The sequence below is a fragment of the Scyliorhinus canicula genome, chromosome 22 (assembly GCF_902713615.1).
Source record: "Scyliorhinus canicula chromosome 22, sScyCan1.1, whole genome shotgun sequence".
Taxonomy (NCBI): domain Eukaryota; kingdom Metazoa; phylum Chordata; class Chondrichthyes; order Carcharhiniformes; family Scyliorhinidae; genus Scyliorhinus; species Scyliorhinus canicula.
In genome coordinates this window covers 19,929,137-19,948,688 of record NC_052167.1, presented here as the reverse complement: position 1 = coordinate 19,948,688, position 19,552 = coordinate 19,929,137, and the positions used below count along the sequence as shown (strand labels likewise).

Below are 19,552 nucleotides of genomic sequence, written 5' to 3'. Positions count from 1 at the left end.
AGAAACATCAGTCCAAAAATGATCAGAAAGAAATGTTAATTGTCCCACTATTTTGGAGGAGCCAAAGGTACTCTATGGTTAAGATATTATACTGTGTATATCTGGCCGGCACGGTGGCACAGTGGTTGGCACTGCTGTATCACAGTTCTGAGGACTTGGGTTCGATCCTGGCCCCGGGTCACTGTGGAGTTTGCCCATTCTCCCCGAGTCTGCGTGGATTTCACCCTCACAACCTAAAAAGATGTGCAGTGTAGGTGGGTTGGCCACGCTAAATTGCCCCTTAATTTAAAAAAAATCATTATACTATGCATATTAAGAACATAAGAATTAGGAGCAGGAGTAGGCCATCTGGCCCCTCGAGCCTGCTCCACCATTCAATGAGATCATGGCTGATCTTTCGTGGACTCAGCTCCACTTTCCGGCCCGAACACCATAACCCTTAATCCCTTTATTCTTCAAAAAAACTATCTATCTTTATCTTAAAAATATTTAATGAAGGAGCCTCAACTGCTTCACTGGGCAAGGAATTCCATTGATTCACAACCCTTTGGTTGAAGTTCCTCCTAAACTCAGTCCTAAATCTACTTCCTCTTATTTTGAGGCTATGCCCCCTAGTTCTGCTTTCATCCGCCAGTGGAAACAACCTACCCACATCTATCCTATCTATTCCCTTCATAATTTTATATGTTTCTATAAAATCCCCCCCCATCCTTCTAAATTCCAACAAGTACAGTCCCAGTCTACTCAACCTCTCCTCGTAATCCAATCCCCTCAACTCTGGGATTAACCTTGTGAATCTCCTCTGCACACCCTCCAGTGCCAGTACGTCCTTTCTCAAGTAAGGAGACCAAAACTGAGCACAATACTCCAGGTGTGGCCTCACTAACACCTTTTACAATTGCAGCATAACCTCCCTAGTCTTAAACTCCATCCCTCTAGCAATGAAGGACAAAACTCCATTTGCCTTCTTAATCACCTGTTGCACCTGTAAACCTACTTTTGCGACTTATGCACTAGCACACCCAGGTCTCTCTACACAGTGGCATGTTTTAATATTTTATCATTTAAATAATAATCCTTTTTTCTGTTATTCCTACCAAAATGGATAACCTCACATTTGGCAACATTGTATTCCATCTGCTATTGTACAGTTACAGTGCATCATTTCCAGGGGCTGGGTTAGCTCACTGGGCTAAATCGCTGGCTTTTAAAGCAGACCAAGCAGGCCAGCAGCACGGTTCGATTCCCGTACCAGCCTCCCCGAACAGGCGCCGGAATGTGGTGACTAGGGGCTTTTCACAGTAACTTCATTGAAGCTTACTCGTGACAATAAGCGATTTTCATTTCATTTTTCATTTCATTCAAATGTAAACCTTAAGGTTAGCTGCTATCTGAGGTTTGGCAGAGAGCTAGACTGAGCAAATTGAGGCCACACTTCTGGTTGACTGTAATATTGTTTCATTTCATAGAATTTACAGTGCAGAAGGAGGCCATTCGGCCCATCGAGTCTGCACCGTTGGAAAGAACACCCTAACCAGGCCCACACCTCCACCCTATCCCCATAACCCAGTAACCCCACCCAACACTAAGGGCAATTTTGGACACTAAGGGGCAATTTAGCTCGGCCAATCCACCTAACCCGCACATCTTTGGACTGTGGGAGGAAACCGGAGCACCCGGAGGAAACTCACGCAGACATGGGGAGGATGTGCAGACTCCGCACAGACAGTGACCCAAGCCGGAATCGAACCTGGGACCCTGGAGCTGTGAAGCAGTTATGCTATCCACAATGCTACCATGCTGCCCCAGTCGTTAATGGAAAGGCACAACAAGCTCACCATATTGTACCAGTGAATGAACCCGAGACTAAGGAGCAGCAGGATTGGCTTGATATTTTTAACAATTCATTTATGGGATGTGGACGTCGTTGGCTGGGTCGGCATTTATTGCCCATCCCTAATTGCCCTCGAAAAGGTGGTGGTGAGCCGCCTTCTTGAACCGCTGCGGACCCTGAGGTGTAGGCACACCCACAGTGCTGTTAGGGAGGCAGTTCCCCGATTTTGACCCTGCGACAGTGAAGGAGCGGACGATATATTTCCCAGTCAGGATGGCGAGTGGCTTGGAGGGAAACCTCCAGGTGCTGGGGTTCCCATGTATCTGCTGCCCCCTGGCCTTCTAGATGGTGACAGATTTGGGTGGGTGAGCTCGTGAATGCAGGAAATGAGGTGAGTATGGACCTAGCGGGCATTCGCCACCGAAGCAAAAAAAAAGAGTCCCGTTTGATGGCGTGGTCGTTCTCCGCGAACGTCCCGCTACACGCATCCAAAACGGGACTCTGTTTTTTTGGGTGTTAAATTGGACCAATAGAAAATAGGAGCAGGTGGAGGCCATTTGGCCCTTCGAGCCTGCTCTGCCATGCATGGCTGATCATTCAACTCAATAACTAGATCCCCACCTCCCCCCCCCCAATATCCTTTGATCCCCTTCGCCCCCAGAGCTGTATCCAACTGAAATCACGATGATGTTACAAAGACGAGTACTTTACTTTCTATCCAAGGCATATCTCCGCCACACGTCAGGTGTCACCCTCAACTTATTTTCAAAGTGAAAGTGAAGGACAAAAATGTGCTTCGGCAACACAATGAACCAGAGCCTTGATATCTGCAGTCACTTAAATGGCGGCTGAATGGATCACCCAGCGTTTAGCTTACATCGTCCACTCGGATGAATCAAATACTTGCTTTACGCTGGATTTGGTAGCCTTTAAAAGAGATTGTTGTTGCAGTTTCGCAGAAAGCTATTATATAATAGCTCACCCTCTTGACGTACTTGTGAGCAATCACATGGGAGATCTGCTCGCATTATGAAAACCTTCAGGACCACCATATGAACACATCCAATTGGCATTCAAAATAAATTTGGCACCTGAACAGGGGACTAGCCTTCCTTCCTCCATAACCATGTTGATCTTTACGTTTGTACGGGCTATGGAGAATCCACAGCGGGTTTGTTGAAACAAAAGCTAACTTTATTTTTCATGGCTATTATATACAGTTCCAGTGCCTCCCGACTGGATTGTCTCGATCCGCTGCCTTACTGGCCGACTCTATTTATACATAACCAGGGATTGTTAATGGTCCCTTGCTCCCTTATCGGGGGAGCTTGTATTCTGCAAGATCCACTGGGTTGTTAATCACCCCTACGCCGTAAGACCCGTGCAGGTTGTAATGTTTACCATATTAACTATTTTAGCTTATGGAAGTAAATAAAGAAACTGAGGGCAGCACGGCGGCGCAGTGATTAGCACTGCTGCCTCACGGCGCCGATCCCAGGTTCGATTCCGGCTCTGGGTCACCGTCCGTGTGCAGTTTGCATATTCTCCCCATGTTTGTGTGGGTTTCGCCCACACAACCCAAAGATGTGCAGGGTAGGTGGATTGGCCATGCTAAATTGCCCCTTTAATTGGGAATTGAATTGGGGTGCGCTCAATTTATTTTGAAAAAAGAAACCACGGGTTGGATTCTCCGTCGGCCGGATCCTCCGCGGCGGCGCCGGCAGCGCACTCACGCCCGGGGATTTTCCCGACGGGAGTGGGGGTGCCCACAATGGGAAACCCCATTGGCCAGCTGCCGGGAGGGAGGATCCCAAAACGGGTGCGGCAGAACAGAGAATCCCACCCCACACATTTAACTATTCACAGCTAATCCGTACTTCTCTTACACAAACAGAATGAGGATGCAACATATTTCTCACTGACCATTTGAGAATATAACATTTATATTGGGAAATACATCAGTTGAAGTCATCGATCTTATAACTTACAGTGCAGAAGGAGGCCATTCAGCCCATCGAGTCTGCACCGGCTCTTGGAAAGAGCACCCTACTTATACCTATGCCGCCACCCTATCCCCGTAAGCCACCTAACCTTTTTGGACCCTAAGGGCAATTTAGCACGGCCAATCCACCTAACCCTCACATCTTTGGACTGTGGGAGGAAACCGGAGCACCCGGAGGAAACCCACGCAGACACGGGGAGAACATGCAGACTCCGCACAGACAGTGACCCAGCGGGGAATCGAACCTGGGACCCTGGCGCTGTGAAGCAACTGTACTACCGTGCTGTGGTGTGAACCACAATAGGGTGATTTAAAGCTGCTTTAAATCAACTCCTAAGTCCCCCAACACTGAGCACAGACTGGTATGAGTCGTTTCTGTAAACTCTAGTTGATTGGGAGTGGGTGTAGCAGTCTTCAGATTCTATGACAGTTTCTATGACAGTTGCCTAATGGAGAGCGAAATTTAATTGACATGGTTCAGCTGAAGCACAAGATAATCAGATATTCCCTCAGGCTCATCCGTCTTTCTGTGTGGGTTGGCTAATAAATTGCTCGGATAGTGAATGAACAGCCTCCTGGAAAAGTGCAATGCCCACTCTTACTGGAAAGAGGAGGAAAACGCTCTGATTGGGGACGGCAATGTCAACTGGGGTTTCAAGAAAATAGGTCCATCAAGGATTGGTGGTTGCCAAGATCTTCCGTGTTTAATGCCAGTCAAAAGAGCAGAGAAAAGGGATGCAATTTTGGGAGATCTCCAAAGTGCATGCAACAAAGAGTCCAGCATCTGGTACCCTGTCCTATTTGCCCTCGGGAAGGTGGTGATGAGTAACCTCCTTGAACCATGACAGTCCATGTGATATAGACATTGCCCACAGTGCCATTAGGGAGGGAGTTCCATAGTTTTGACCCAACGACAATTTAGAGTGGAGGACTGTTCGAGGGGGCCAGCGAATCAAACATGTCCTGGACCTGCCCCAAACTAGCTGGGTTCTGGGTTCGGTTTTTTGAGACCATGTCGGAGGTCATTGGGATCCCGTGTCCACTAGTGGCCGTGCCAGCCGGGGCCAAAGGGGCTCCGCCAACCAGCGCAGGTCTGCGCATGCGCGGGAGCATCAGCGGCTGCTGAAGTCATCCCCGCGCATGCGCAGGGGGGGTTCACCGCGTCAGCCATCGCAGAGGCTGACACAGCCGGCGTGTAGGAATAGAGGGCCCTCACGGCACAGGCCCGCCCACAGATCGGTGGGCCTCGATCACGGGCCAGGCCACGGTGGGGGCAACCCCCCGGGGCCAGATCGCCCCGCACCCCCCCCCACGAGGACCCCGGGTCCCGCCATTAAGGGACCAACTCCAATTTACGCCGGCGGGGGTCGGAGAATCCCGCCGCATATATTTCTTTTAAAACTGTGCCAACTGCTGGCCTATTAAAGTGAAAGGGAAACATTTGTAGTTTGTACTAGAATCACAGAAAGATATAGCACAGGAGGAGGCCATTTAGTCCATCGTGCCTGTGACAGCTCTTTGTTCGAGCTATCCGTTAGCTCCACTCTCTATAATTTGTTATTCTTCCCTTCAAGTGATTAACCAATTATCGTTTAAAAGTTAGAATCCTAGAATCCGTACCGTGCAGAAGGAGGCCATTCAGCCCATCAAGTCTTCACTGGCACTTGGACAGAGCAACCTACTTCAGCCCGCGCCTCCACATTATCCCCGTAACTCCACCTAACGTTTTGGACACTAAGGGGCAATTTATCATGAACACTCCACCTAAACTGCCCAACTTTGGACTGTGGGAGGAAACCAGAGCACCCGGAGGAAACCAACACAAACACGAGGAAAACATGCAAACCACACAGTCACCCAAGGTTGGAATTGAACCCGGGTCTCTGGAGCTGTAAGGCAGCAGTGCTAACCACCGTGGCCCCATGCCGCTCTGTTGCGATTGACTCTCTTATGTTGCCCTTTGAGTCAGTGCCTTTCAGCGGAGAGCTGGTTGAGGAAAATGGTTCCTCTTGTCACCTCTGGCTCTCCCAGGGACCATCCCAAAGCACTCTGAAGTGCAGACATTGATTTTGGTCAGCAGGGGACAGAGTCTAATTTGAATCTCAGCAATATCCCACAGGCAGCATCTGGAATAATGACCAGTTAGACTGCCTCTGATCGCAATTTTTAAACAAAGGATTATTGACCATGACGCAGGGAGAACGCCCAGATGTTGCCTGTGCAACATGCGACTCTTACTGGCTATCTGTGTCCAATGAAGGGCTTGGCCAAGGCAATATGCAGCAGAGGTATCAGCTTCTGCAGTGTTTCATTACTACAGTGTCCAACGCTGAGGAAAATTCCTGGACTCAACAGATTATTGTGTCATCGCAGTCCTACTAACTAATTAATCATGATTTGTACTATCAATCTTCCTAACTATTTTAGTGAAACTGTTATACATTTTAAAAAGGATGATTAGATTCACGGTAAAAGAAAATGTGTTATACGTCCAACATAAAAGCCTTTATAGGGCTGATTTTTATGTGGAACTATTTGGCAAATGGTTTTTAAATGAGCGATTTCAAGAACACAGACAGTGCAGAAGGCACGAAGGGAACGGATGAGACAAAAGGGCGCGCTTCAGTGGGCTTCAAACTAAGTTTTTTTTTTATAAATGTTTTTTATTCAGTTTTCATGTTTTATATTGAACAAATTAAAAATTGTTAGAGAGTGAAAAAAAACACGCAAAAATTAAAATATATATTTACAGGTGAGCATCTTCGTAGTAATAACTGTGGCCTCCCCCTCTTTGCCGGCATACATATTTTACATTCCCCAACATGTTTATTGGCATTTATTTAGTTTGGTTTTGGGCCTTAGCTAGCCATCAAACCCCCGTAACGAGCCCGTAGCCCCCCCCCCCTCCCCGCCGGCTACCTTCCCCCGACTATTCTTCCTCTTGTACGTTGGCCACAAACAGGTCCCGGAACAATTGCATGAATGGCTCCCACGTTCTGTGGAAGCCGTCGTCCGACCCTCGGATGGCGAATTTGATTTTCTCCATTTGGAGAGAATCCGAGAGGTCGGACAGCCAGTCTGCAGCTCTGGGCGGTGCTGCTGACCGCCAGCCAAACAGGATTCTACGGCGGGCGATCAGGGAGGCAAAGGCAAGGGCGTCTGCCCTTCTCCTCAGGAATAGATCTGGCTGGTCTGAAACCCCGAAGACCGCCACTATCGGGCATGGCTCCACCCTCACCCCCACCACTTTGGACATAGCCTCGAAGAAGGCTGTCCAGTACTCCACAAGTCTGGGGCAAGACCAGAACATGTGGGCGTGGTTGGCCGGGCCTCTTTGGCACCGCTCACATCTGTCCTCCACCTCCGGGAAGAACCTACTCATACGGTTTCTCGTTAAGTGGGCTCTATGTACCACTTTTAGTTGCGTCAGGCTGAGCCTTGCGCACGTGGAGGTGGAGTTGACCCTATGCAGTGCTTCGCTCCAGAGTCCCCACCCTATCTCCATCCCCAGGTCGTCCTCCCATTTCCTTCTTGTTGCGTCCAGTACGGTGTCGTCCCTATCTACCAGTCGGCCATACATGTCACTACAGTTCCCTTTCTCTAGGATACTTGCGTCCAGTAGGTCTTCCAGTAGTGTCTGTCGTGGCGGTTGTGGGTACGTCCTTGTCTCCTTTCGTAGGAAGTTTTTGAGCTGCAGGTACCGTAGCTCGTTCCCCCCAGCTAGCTGAAATTTCTCTGTCAGTTCGTCCAGTGTTGCGATCCTGTCGTCCGTGTATAGGTCCCTGACTGTCAGTGTCCCCCAGTCCTGTCTCCACCTTTTGAAGGTGGCGTCAGTCAGTGCTGGTTTGAACCTATGGTTGTTGCAGATGGGAGCCTTGTCCGACATTTTGTTCAGGCCAAATTGCTGCCGCAGTTGGTTCCAGGATTGGAGGGTGGCTGTCACCACTGGGCTGCTGGAGTGTTTTTTGGGTGGGGATGGGAGTGCTGCCGTGGCGAGGGCCCGGAGGGAGGTCCCCATGCAGGAGGCCTCCTCCGCACGCACCCACTCGGCTTCTGGCTCCTGGATCCATCCCCTTACTCGCTCGGCTGTTGCCGCCCAGTGGTAGAATTGTAGATTCGGGAGGGCTAGCCCCCCCCTGGATTTTGTTTTCTGTAGGACCTTCTTTGGGATCCTAGCATTTTTACCCCCCCATACGAACGCCATGATAAGTTTGTCCAGCGCTATGAAGAAGGCCTTGGGGATGTAGATCGGAATGGATCTAAACAGGAAGAGGAACCTGGGCAATATGTTCATTTTGATCGTCTGGACTCTTCCTGCGAGGGAGAGTGGGAGTGTGTTCCATCTTTGCAGGTCCTTTTTTACTTCCTCCGCCAGGCTGGTGAGGTTCCATTTGTGGATCCCTTTCCAGTCATGGGCTATTTGGATCCCCAGGTAGCGGAATTTATGTCGGGCTTGTTTGAACGGCAGCCCCTTTAGTGCTGCCCCCCCCCCCCCCCCCCCCCCCCCCCTTGCTGGTGTACTGGGAAGATCTCGCTTTTGCTCATGTTGAGTTTGTAGCCCGAGAAGGCTCCAAACTCTTTCAGGAGCGCGATGATTCCGTCCATGCTGCTTTGTGGGTCCGAGATGTAGAGGAGCAGATCGTCTGCATAGAGTGAGACTCTGTGCTCTCTGCCTCCCCTTCGGATCCCCCTCCAATTTTTTGCTGCCCTGAGCGCAATTGCTAGCGGTTCGATTGCTAGTGCGAACAGCAGTGGGGACAGTGGGCATCCTTGTCTGGTGCCCCTGTGCAGCTGGAAGTATTGGGAGTTGGTATTGTTGGTCCGTACACTCGCCATGGGGGCGTTGTATAGGAGTTTTACCCACGCGGTGAACCCTGTTCCAAGCCCGAACCGCTCCAGTACCTCTATGAGGTATTTCCATTCGACTCTGTCGAAGGCCTTTTCTGCGTCCAGGGAGACGATCACCTCTTGTGTTCTCTCCCCGGAGGGGGTCATTATCACGTTCAGCAGGCGCCTGATGTTCGAGGTGAGCTGTCTACCTTTGACGAAGCCCGTCTGGTCCTCTGTGACCACCTCAGGTACACAGTCTTCTAGCCTTTTGGCTAGGATTTTGGCCAGTATTTTGGCGTCTGCGTTCAGCAGAGATATGGGTCTGTATGACCTACATTCCGTTGGGTCTTTGTCTTTCTTAGGTATCAGCGAGATTGAGGCCTGTGCTAACGTGGGTGGCAGTGTGCCCCTAGCTAGCGAGTCTGTGAACATCTCCCGCAGGTGCGGGGCCAGCGCTGTCGCACATTTTTTGTAGAAGTCCGCCGGGAATCCGTCCGGTCCCGGCGCCTTCCCCGCCTGCATGGAGCTGATACTGTCCATGATCTCTGGCTTCAAACTAAGTTGGAACTAAGCTGAGATTCTTCCCTGCCGGTGTTTTGGGCCTCAGGGTGTTTCTCCCCCCAAGGCCGCAGACCGATTTCCTGCTGGCGAGCGGAACCCACCAGCAAGAACAGCTCCTCGCAGATCTGGCGCCAATTTGACCGACAGCCCCAATCTCTGTACCCCACCCCTTCACCTCCCCAACCTTCTAGTGATGCCATCAACACCTACTCAACCCCACCTCTAATGGGCAAGGCCACCCCCCCCCCCCCCTCCAGCCCTGACCCTTGGCGGCGCCAACCTGGCACCTCAGCACCTTGGCACTGCCAGCCTGGCCCACACCCTGGCAGTGCCCCGGCACCCTGGTTGTACCATCCGGGTGCTGCCAGGGTGCCCGACTATTAGTCAACTGTTAATTTTGTCAATCAATTGCAAATGAAACCTTTTTAGCATGTGGGTGTGAAGAGCACAGTGGGTGTGGAGGGCACAGTGGGTGTGGAGGGCGCAGTGGGTGTGGAGGGCGCAGTGGGTGTGGAGGGCGCAGTGGGTATGGAGGGCGCAGTGGGTGTAGAGGGTGCAGTGGGTGTGGAGGGCGCAGTGGGTGTGGAGGGCACAGTGGGTGTGGAGGGCTCAGTGGGTGTGGAGGGCACAGTGGGTGTGAAGAGCGCAGTGGGTGTGGAGGGCACAGTGGGTGTGGAGGGCACAGTGGGTGTGGAGGGCGCAGTGGGTGTGGAGGGCACAGTGGGTGTGAAGAGCGCAGTGGGTGTGGAGGGCACAGTGGGTGTGGAGGGCACAGTGGGTGTGGAGGGTACAGTGGGTGTGGAGGGCACAGTGGGTGTGGAGGGCACAGTGGGTGTGGAGGGTACAGTGGGTGTGGAGGGCACAGTGGGTGTGAAGAGCACAGTGGATGAGGAGGGTGCAGTGGGTGTGGAGGGCTCAGTGGGTGTGGAGGGCGCAGTGGGTGTGGAGGGCGCAGTGGGTGTGGAGGGCACAGTGGATGAGGAGGGTGCAGTGGGTGTGGAGGGCACAGTGGGTATGGAGGGCGCAGTGGGTGTGGAGGACACAGTGGGTGTGGAGGGCGCAGTGGGTGTGGAGGGCTCAGTGAATGTGGAGGGCACAGTGGGTGTGGAGGGCGCAGTGGGTGTGAAGAGCACAGTGGATGAGGAGGGTGCAGTGGGTGTGGAGGGCTCAGTGGGTGTGGAGGACACAGTGGGTGTGGAGGGCACAGTGGGTGTGGAGGGCGCAGTGGGTGTGGAGGACACAGTGGGTGAAGAGGGCGCAGTGGGTGTGGAGGGTGCAGTGGGTGTGGAGGGCACAGTGGATGAGGAGGGTGCAGTGGGTGTGGAGGGCTCAGTGGGTGTGGAGGGCGCAGTGGGTGTGGAGGGCACAGTGGGTGTGGAGGGCTCAGTGGGTGTGGAGGGCGCAGTGGGTGGCATCGCTGCCTCTGAGCCGGAATCCCTGGGGTCATGTCTCACACCAACACTCGTTGGCCAAGGAAGGTGCGTTCGTAATGCGCTCAAACGGGTTGAATATCAAAGTGTGCGTTCTTCCAACGTACGCTAATGGCAGGTGGCAAGAGCAGGAGAGATTCCTGGCCATGTGATACCTGCACCAGCGCTATTCATAGCTCCAAGCTACAACACAGGTGTTAAGGGGTGTGCTGCCACAGCAACCCACTTGGGGGTGCCCGTTGGCTGGATGGCTGGTGTGGATCGGATTGGTACCACCAGCACAGGGTTATGTTCCCTATTCCGGCTCGGGTGGATTTGGAGCCGGACTCTGCACGTTCTCCCCGTGTCTGCGTGGGTTTCCTCCGGGTGCTCCGGTTTCCTCCCACCGTCCAAAGCAATGCAGGTTAGGTGGATTGGCCGTGATAAATTGCCCTTACTGTCCAGAAAGGTTGGGAGGGGTTATTGGGTTGCGGGGATAAGGTTGAAGGGCTTAAATGGGTCGGTGCAGACCCGATGGGCCGAATGGCCTCCTTCTGCACTGTATGTTCTATGTTTTCTATGTTTAAACCTCCCCTGCACCCTTTCCAGTGCTATCACATCCTTCCTATAATGTGGATTCCAGAACTGCACGCAATACTCTAGCTTTGGCCTAACCACCATTTTATACAGTTCTAGCATAATGAATGAAATGAAATGAAAATCGCGTATTGTCACAAGTAGGCTTGAAATGAAGTTACTGTGAAAAGCCCCTAGTCGCCACATTCCGGCGCCTGTTCGGGGAGGCTGGCACGGGAACGTCCCTGATCTTAAACTCTATGCCTCAGCTAATAAACGCAAGTATGCCATGTGCCTTCTTAACCACAATATCCACCTGCCCTGCTACCTTAAGGGACCGGTGTACATGCAAATCAAGGTGTCTCTGAAAAAGCCTTTTCATGCACCGAGTGGTCTGGCATGCATTGCCTGAGAGTGTAGTGGTGGAAATTTTAATTGGTGCAAAAGGAAACTAGATTATTATTTGGAAGGAAGGATGTGCAGATTTATGGGGACGAAGCAGGAGAGCGGCACTAAATAAATTGCCTATTCCGAGAACCAGTACAGACATGATGGGCCGACTGGCCTTCTTCTGTGCTGTAAACATTCTGCGAATCTGTGAAAACTTCTGACGGTACCATTTTGGGGACGAGCAGGGGAGGTATCCTTGGTACTCTGGCCAATATGTATCCCTCAATCGCCATCGCTGAAACAGATTATTGGGCCTTAACACGCTACTGTTTTAGGTATTTGCTGTGTGCTTATTGGTTGCCGGGTTTCTTACACTGCGACAGTAACTACACTTCAGGAGGTACCTAATTGACGGTTATGTTCTTTTGAGATATCTGCTGGTCATGAGGTATCTGGTGGTCTATTTTTCCCTCTTCCTTCCCCAGACCCTTCCTTAGTTTTCCTAACATTGACTTAATCCGCTGCCTGGTCATCAATGCATTACGAGCTCGGATAAGGGCCTGCACCAAGATAGGCCTGGGCCCAAATCCAGCGAACAAAGCTAAGAGGTGGGCCCAAAGTAGGCCTGAGGCCTCATCACCGTGGCAACAGGAAGAGCAGTAATTGAGGTAGAATTGAGCATTTTATTGTGCGGGGGCTCAGAGTAGGATGTATGCAGAACTGTCGTGGGATTACAATCTTTCTGGTAGTATTTAACTTTTATTTTTATTGACAATCAAAATAATCTCACTGGGTGTGGATCAGTTCCCGTTGGGTCCATTGAATTGGTGTTCTGTTAGGCAACTAATTGATAGGGTGGTGGACTCTGGTTCTGTGATTTGATTGATGGAAGGGAGTTATAACAGTGCATTCACAGAAGCACAAAAGGTTTAAAATAGATAAGTAAACAGAAAGCAGCAAATGCATCTCCTGTCTGAGGTGGTAGAGCAGTCAATATCTCACGAGCATGAACTCTGCAGAATCCAATTAGACAATTGCCTCTCACGGTGCTTCTCGATTGTGATCGTTATCCATGGTGTGTTGGAGCTAATACTGTAGCTGTCAAACAAAATCTCTTGTGCAGGTGAAGTGCAAAGCGTATGTTATTTGAACTCAAATAAGAGCAACTATGAAAGCTGAGCTAGCTGAGCTGAACTACTCGGCTAGAGGAGAGATCAGTAGAGAAGCAGACATTTCAGTAGTTATTTAAGAATACTCAGAATAAATATATTCCTACCAACCAAAAAATTTCTCAGCCGCCATCTGTGGTTAATTCGATTCGATTCCCCGCTGGGTCACTTTCTGTGTGGAGTCTGCACGTTCTCCCCGTGTGTGCTGGCGTTTTCTCCGGGTGTTCCGGTTTCCCCCCCACAGTCCAAAGATTTGAAGGTTAGGTGGATTGGCCATGATAAATTGCCCTTCGGAGGGGTTATTGGGTTACGGGGATAGGGTGGGCTTAAGTGGGTCGATGCAGACTCGATGGGCTGAATGGCTTCCTTCTGCACTGTATATTCTATGTTCTAATGAAAGAAGTTAAGGAAAGCGACAGACTTAAGGATATAACTGAGGGCAGGTCGGGTGATTGGTCAGAATATAACGGCAAAAATAGGGAGAAAGAAATTAAGAGTTTGAGAGGGAGCTGGTTAGAAATGAAAAATGGATAGAACATAGAGTGCAGAAGGAGGCCAAACTGGTGGAGTGGCGGCTGACAAGTCGCTGGGTCCTGATGGACTCCATCCTAACGTCTTATAAGTGGAGGTCAATATGGTGATAGATACATTCGTATTAATTTTCCAAATTTTGCTAAATTTCAGACTAGAAAGTAATAAATGTAACCCTCTATTCAAGAAGAGAGGGAGGCAGAAACTGGAAAACTACCGGCTAGTTAGCTTGATGTCTGTCATGGGGCAGGTGTTAGACGTAGAATTAATCATTAAGGAGGTTATAGTTGCACATTTAGAGAAACTCAAGGTAATAAGGAAGAGTCAGTAGGGTTTTGTTAAAGGGAATTCATGTTTAACCGATTTATTGGAGTTCTTTGATGGATAAAGGGGAACCTGTAGATGTACTGTATCTGGATTTTCAAAATGCATGTGATAAGGTGCCACATCAAAGGTTATTGCAGAAAATAAAAAATCATGATTTAGCGGGTAACGTATCAGCATGGATAGAAGATCAGCCAACTGGTAGAAAACAGAGAGCATACATAAATTGGTCTTTTTCTGATTGGCGAGAATTGATGCGTAGATTCATACAAGGGCCTATGCTGGGGCCTCAACATTTTACAATTTATATCGATGATGAGGGGAGCAAAGGCATGGTAGCTAACTTTGTAGATGACATAGAATCACTACACGAAGAAGGAGGCCATACAGCCCATCGAGTCTGCACCAATCCTCCCCACAACGCTACACGATCCCTGTAACCCAGTAAGCCCACCTAACATTTCAGACACTAAGAGGCAATTTAGCACGACAGGAATTGAACCCGGGTCCCTAGTGCTGGGCCTTGGGTCACTGTCTGTGTGGAGTTTGCACTTTCTCCCCGTGCCTGCGTGGGTTCCTCCGGATGTTCCGGTTTCCTTCACAATCCAAAGATGTGTAGGTCAGGTAGATTGGCCATGTTAAAATGTCCCCTTAATGTCCAACGGTGAAAAAAAATGAAAATGAAAATTGCTTATTGTCACAAGTAGGCTTCAAATGAAGTTACTGTGAAAAGCCCCTAGTCGCCACATTACGGCACCTGTTCGGGGAGGCTGGTACGGGAATTGAACCATGCTGCTGGCCTGCCTTGGTCTGCTTTCAAAGCCAGTGATTTAGCCCTGTGCTAAACAGCCCCTTCGGTGTGTAGGTTAGGTGGGGTTATAGGGATAGGGCGGAGGAGTGGGCCTGGGTGAGGGGGTTCCTTTGGAGGATCAGTGCAGACCTAATGGGCCGAAAAACCTCCTTCTGCGCTGTAGGGATTCTATGATATTTGGTCTCCTTACTTAAGGAAGGACGTAAATGCATTGAAGGCAGTAAAGAGGTTTACTCGATTGGTACCTGGAATGAGTGGGCTGTCTTATGAGGAAAGGTGAGATAAACTTAGCTTATTTTCACTAGAATTGACTGATTGAAGTATATAAGATAGATAGGTTCCTGATTAATGGGGGATCAGGGGTTATAGGGAGCAGGCAGAGAATGGGAGGAGTAACATATCAACCACGATTGAATGGTGGAGCAGACGCATTGGGCCGAATGGTCTAATTCTGGCCCTATGTCTTGTGGTCTTATATAAGATTCTGAATGGTCTTGACAAGGTGGGCATAGAAAGGGTGTTTCCCTTTGTGGGCGAGTCCAGAACTAGGGGGCACGGTTTTCAAATGAGGGGTCACCCCTTCAGGGCAGAGGTGAGGAGAATTTGTCCTCTCAGGATTGTCCGACTTTGGAACTCTGCCTCAGCAGGCAGTGGGAGCGGGGTTATCGAACTTTTTTAAGCCGGAGGTGGGTAGATTCTTGTTAGGCGAGGAAATCAAAGGTTAGCGTGGGGAGATGGGAAAGAGGAAAATCGAAAGACAAGCAGATCAACCACGATCATATTGAATGGCAGAACAGGCTCGAGGGGCTGAATGGCCTACTCCTGCTCCTGTTTCTTATGTACGTGTGCCGAGAGGGTTGCGAGTAACGCAGCAGTGGTCAGAAAACTATTGAACATTTCAGTTCCAACACTAAGTAATTTTGCGCCAGTGGACAAGTTCGCTAACCCAGGCATTGTCAAACTCAGGGACGCGACTGGGTGTCGGGAGGGTCGCGGAGCCATCCGTCGCAGCGCTCCTGATCACGCAAATCCACGCGCAACAGCCGCAGCAGCCGGCTTTTAATAATGCCGGCTGCGAGCGGCCTTCAAAATGGCCAGGAAAAGATTTTTAAAATTCAGCCGCACTGCACATGCGTTGGGGGGGGGGGGGGGCAAAGGCAAAGGGACCATTGGGGACAAAGGGACCATTGGGGACAAAGGGACCCAAAACTATTTCCTCCATTTTTGTCAGCAACAAACAAGGTAAGAGAAAAGGGTGGGTCGCAAAGGTCTGCCGGCGTGGGTCGCGAAGTTCGTCCGGCGTGGGTCGCGATGTTCGGCCGGGTTCAGTCCCGAAGGTTGGCCGGTTGGTAAAAATGGGTCCCCGGAAAAAAAGTTAGTAAAACACTGCGCTACCCCATTGGGTTAGTTATACTGTTGCTGTGTCCATTCTCAGCACACTGGGAATCGGTTGCACATTTTTTGCAGTTTAACTGACTCACGGCAAAGCTTATGGCCACATGGACAATGAATTATGTTGTCATAATATACATCCAGGTATATGATAGAGTGCAGACAGGCAGTGATTGACACACAGGGTGACCAGTGAACACACAGAACACAGCAGCCAATCACCAGACAGGACACTGGCTGGGTCACTGTCTGTGTGGAGTCTGCACGTCCTCCCCCTGTGTGCGTGGGTTTCCTCCGGGTGCTCCGGTTTCCTCCCACAGTCCAAAGATGTGCGGGTTAGGTGGATTGGCCATGCTAAATTGCCCGTAGTGTCCTAATAAAAGTAAGGTTAAGGGGGGGGGGTTGTTGGGTTACGGGTATAGGGTGGATACGTGGGTTTGAGTAGGGTGATCATGGCTCGGCACAACATTGAGGGCCGAAGGGCCTGTTCTGTGCTGTACTGTTCTATGTCTATGTTCTATGACACGACCACTATAAAGCCAGAGGGCACCAGTTTTCCCGCTCTCTCGGGATGCAGCCTCTGAGTCAGAGCTCGTGAGCAACAACTAGAACATACACCATGTGGTAGTAAAATAATCTGGTCAGGTTAGCCTCAGGTCTCCAGTCAAGTCAGCATAGTGTCCACCCACAGTCAAGCATGTATTATAGTTCGTTGATCAATAAAATCGTGTTGCATTTCTTCAAGTGTTGGAAGTCTGTCTCTCTCTACACTGCATCAAACGCAGTCCACGTAGACCCAGCTTACCCAACACACCATATGTGTCATTGTGAGTCTTAGTAAATTAATTTTTACGTCGCCGGGTTATTATAAATATGCATCTCAAATGATGCTCAAGTAAGAGGAATTATTCAGTGCTAATTGAAGATTATCCAGCTGAACCAGAAATAGACGTTCAACCTCTTGCCCGTGAGAATTGTGAAATCTGATTTAATCACCATCTATTTCTTCGCTGATTCTGCAGAATATCAAAATCTCGGCTCGAATTTTACATTCTCCCTACCGCCTGGGGGGTTCTGAGGTGGAGCGGTGAGAATGAAATTGTATGGCGGGGATTCACTCCGGGTTCCTGCCCTCCCCACCTGGTAGCTGGGGTGGGCAGCGTCTCGGAGGGGGAGCCCGTCCATGCCTCGGTCGTGGCCACGTAGGGGCTTTTTCCCCACCCAGCCTCAAGTTTTAGGCTGGTGGGCGGATGACAGCTCAATGAGGGGTCGGGGGGGGGGGGGGGGGGGGGGGGGGCAGGAGCAAAGGGAGTCAGATCCCTGAGGGCAAGGTGGGGTGGGTGGTACCTCCATCAAAAGTCCCCTTCTAACTGGGGTGGCCCTCTGCTTGAGACCCAGTGACCTGAAGACCCCTCTCCCCCCCCCCCGTGGATCATCCCTAGATCACCCCCATCACGACCCCCAGGCCTTCCCTACACTCACCGCCCAGAGCCGTGGAACTTTCCTTTCTCTCCAGCATCCTGTGCTTTGAACAGAGAACATACAGTGCAGAAGGAGGCCATTCGCCCCATCGAGTCTGCACCGACCCACTTAAGCCCTCGCTTCCACCCTATCCCCGTAACCCAGGAACCCCTCCTAACCCTTTTTGTCACTAAGGACAATTTATCACGGCCAATCCACCTAACCTGCACGTCTTTGGACTGTGGGAGGAAACCGGAGCACCCGGAGGAAACCCACGCAGACACGGGGAGAAAGTGTAGACTCCGCACAGACAGTGACCCAGCGGGGATTCGAACCTGGGACCCTGGCGCTGTGAAGCCACGGGGTTAATCACTTGTGCTGCCCCAAAGGCTTGGGAAATTTGGCTCAGGAAATTTCTCGCAGTGTCTCTTCCAGCCACCGCAGCGCTGTTCCGGGAGGTGCCGGAGAGTTGCAGGCCAGTCTGATTTTCTGACAACTCTCCAAGGTGGGACTTCCTTCCTGCCCACTGACAATCAAGGCTCATTAGAGCATAACTAGGCAGCAGGGCTCTTGAGGTTGTCAGGGACGTGAACGCCACTGACTCTTCGGATGGTGGGTGGGGGGGGGGGGGGGGGCCCGATGTGTTGTATTTATTTGTGCACCCACCACTCCCTTCTCCCCACAATTGGGTGGCTGTGCCTTGATCTCTTTATGCCTTAACCAAAGGAATTCCCACCCTGAATCTCTCTGCCTCTTTACCTCTCTCTAAGATGCTGCCTAAAATCTACCACTTTGACCAAACCTTTCTTCCAATATCTCCATCTTTGGCTCAGTGTCACGTTTTTCCTGATTGGGCTCCTGCAAATCTCCTGAGAACCCTAAAGGCACTAAATGTACGTGGCACTGGGTGTTGCGGCCTTGACAAGTTTACGGACAAAGCTACTCCTGCCATAATTGGAGTCGCCAGGCCATTAACGGCAGATCAAAGGTAGCTCGCATCGCATGAAGGCTGTCTTCGATTCTGATTCACTTAGAAAACTGACACATTGAATATACTCGACAGCTGGTACAGGCAGCATCCGGAGAGGAGGGAAAGATGCGCGTCCTGCATTACAAATAGGTCAACCTGCCATTGAAAGCAACACCTTTTTGAATTGACAATATCTAACCAAGTGTTTACGTTTTTTAGTGATGCGTGGGCAGATCGAATTGATCAAATGAAGTGATTGGATTTACACTGGTCTGCCAACCGGATCTACCTTTGCAGGAAATAATGGATGTATTTGGTGGGGAATTTCACATTATGGGCGGGATTCGCTAGTCACTCCCACCCTGGGGCTGGGAATTCCCACCTGAGGTCACTGTCCGTCAAATTCTCCGCCCCACCCGTGATGGTTCCCTCAGTGGGCAGGTCTGGAACATTTCCGCATATGGCTATCGAATAAAAGATAATGGCCGGAATACTCTGGCCGTTGCGGTTCACTTTTCCCGCCGGCAGCGCACCCCCGCCTACGGGTTTCCCGGGAAATCCTATTGACAAGCGGCGGGAATGGAGAATCCTGCCACCGAGCAACCTGCGGCTACGGGACCAGAGAATCTAGCCCAATCTTTCTCTCTCAAAGGTATTGAAGCAATAGAGTAGAGGCTTGGTGATCCTTACCGATCTGTGCTTGGCATTGAAACATCCAGGTCACAGGTTGAGTAACAGTTCTGCCTCAGGTCTTCAGCCAAGGCACTAACTAATTCCAGGCTTGGTGCGTCGAGTGAAATACGTGGGAAACGTTGCCCCTGATCAGCAGACTCCTCGATAGCTTCACCATCCGGCTCCTGATCGCTCCACTCACAGGGGCTCTGCCCATCAGGACCTCGGGGCTGCTCCCCATCTTCTCCCGCTGCCCCGTGCACGCCGCACTCTGAGAGCAGCTCTTGGTTCCGCGGGTCAAGTGACTTCAGCACAGACAATTCTTTCACGGGCGAAGAAATCGGGGTCTAGCGTTGGAAAATAAAACCAGAAAACGAGTTACTCCTTCCGCGCTGAGTTGTTTGCACCTTGATCAAATATACAGATCTAAAGCTAAAACCCGTAATGGGAACACACCAACATAAGACCATGAGACATAGGAGCAGGATTAGGCCATTCAGCCCATCGAGTCTGCTCCGCCATTCAATCATAGATCATAGAATTTACATTGCAGAAGGAGGCCATTTGGCCCATCGAGTCTGCACCGGCCCTTGGAAAGAGCATCCCACCTCAGCCCACAC

The 19,552-nt window shown here is 50.7% G+C and overlaps 1 protein-coding gene across 2 annotated transcripts in view; it reads right to left on the bottom strand.

The window, feature by feature from the left end:
• The window catches only part of ptpn20 (protein tyrosine phosphatase non-receptor type 20), a 364,145-nt gene that overhangs the window by 121,511 nt on the left and 223,082 nt on the right, over positions 1–19,552 (bottom strand). For both annotated transcript variants that reach the window (XM_038782830.1, XM_038782831.1), the window contains one exon: positions 18,951–19,279. In XM_038782830.1, coding sequence (XP_038638758.1) covers positions 18,951–19,279 — 329 coding nt within the window. The remainder of the gene's footprint in view (positions 1–18,950; positions 19,280–19,552) is intronic.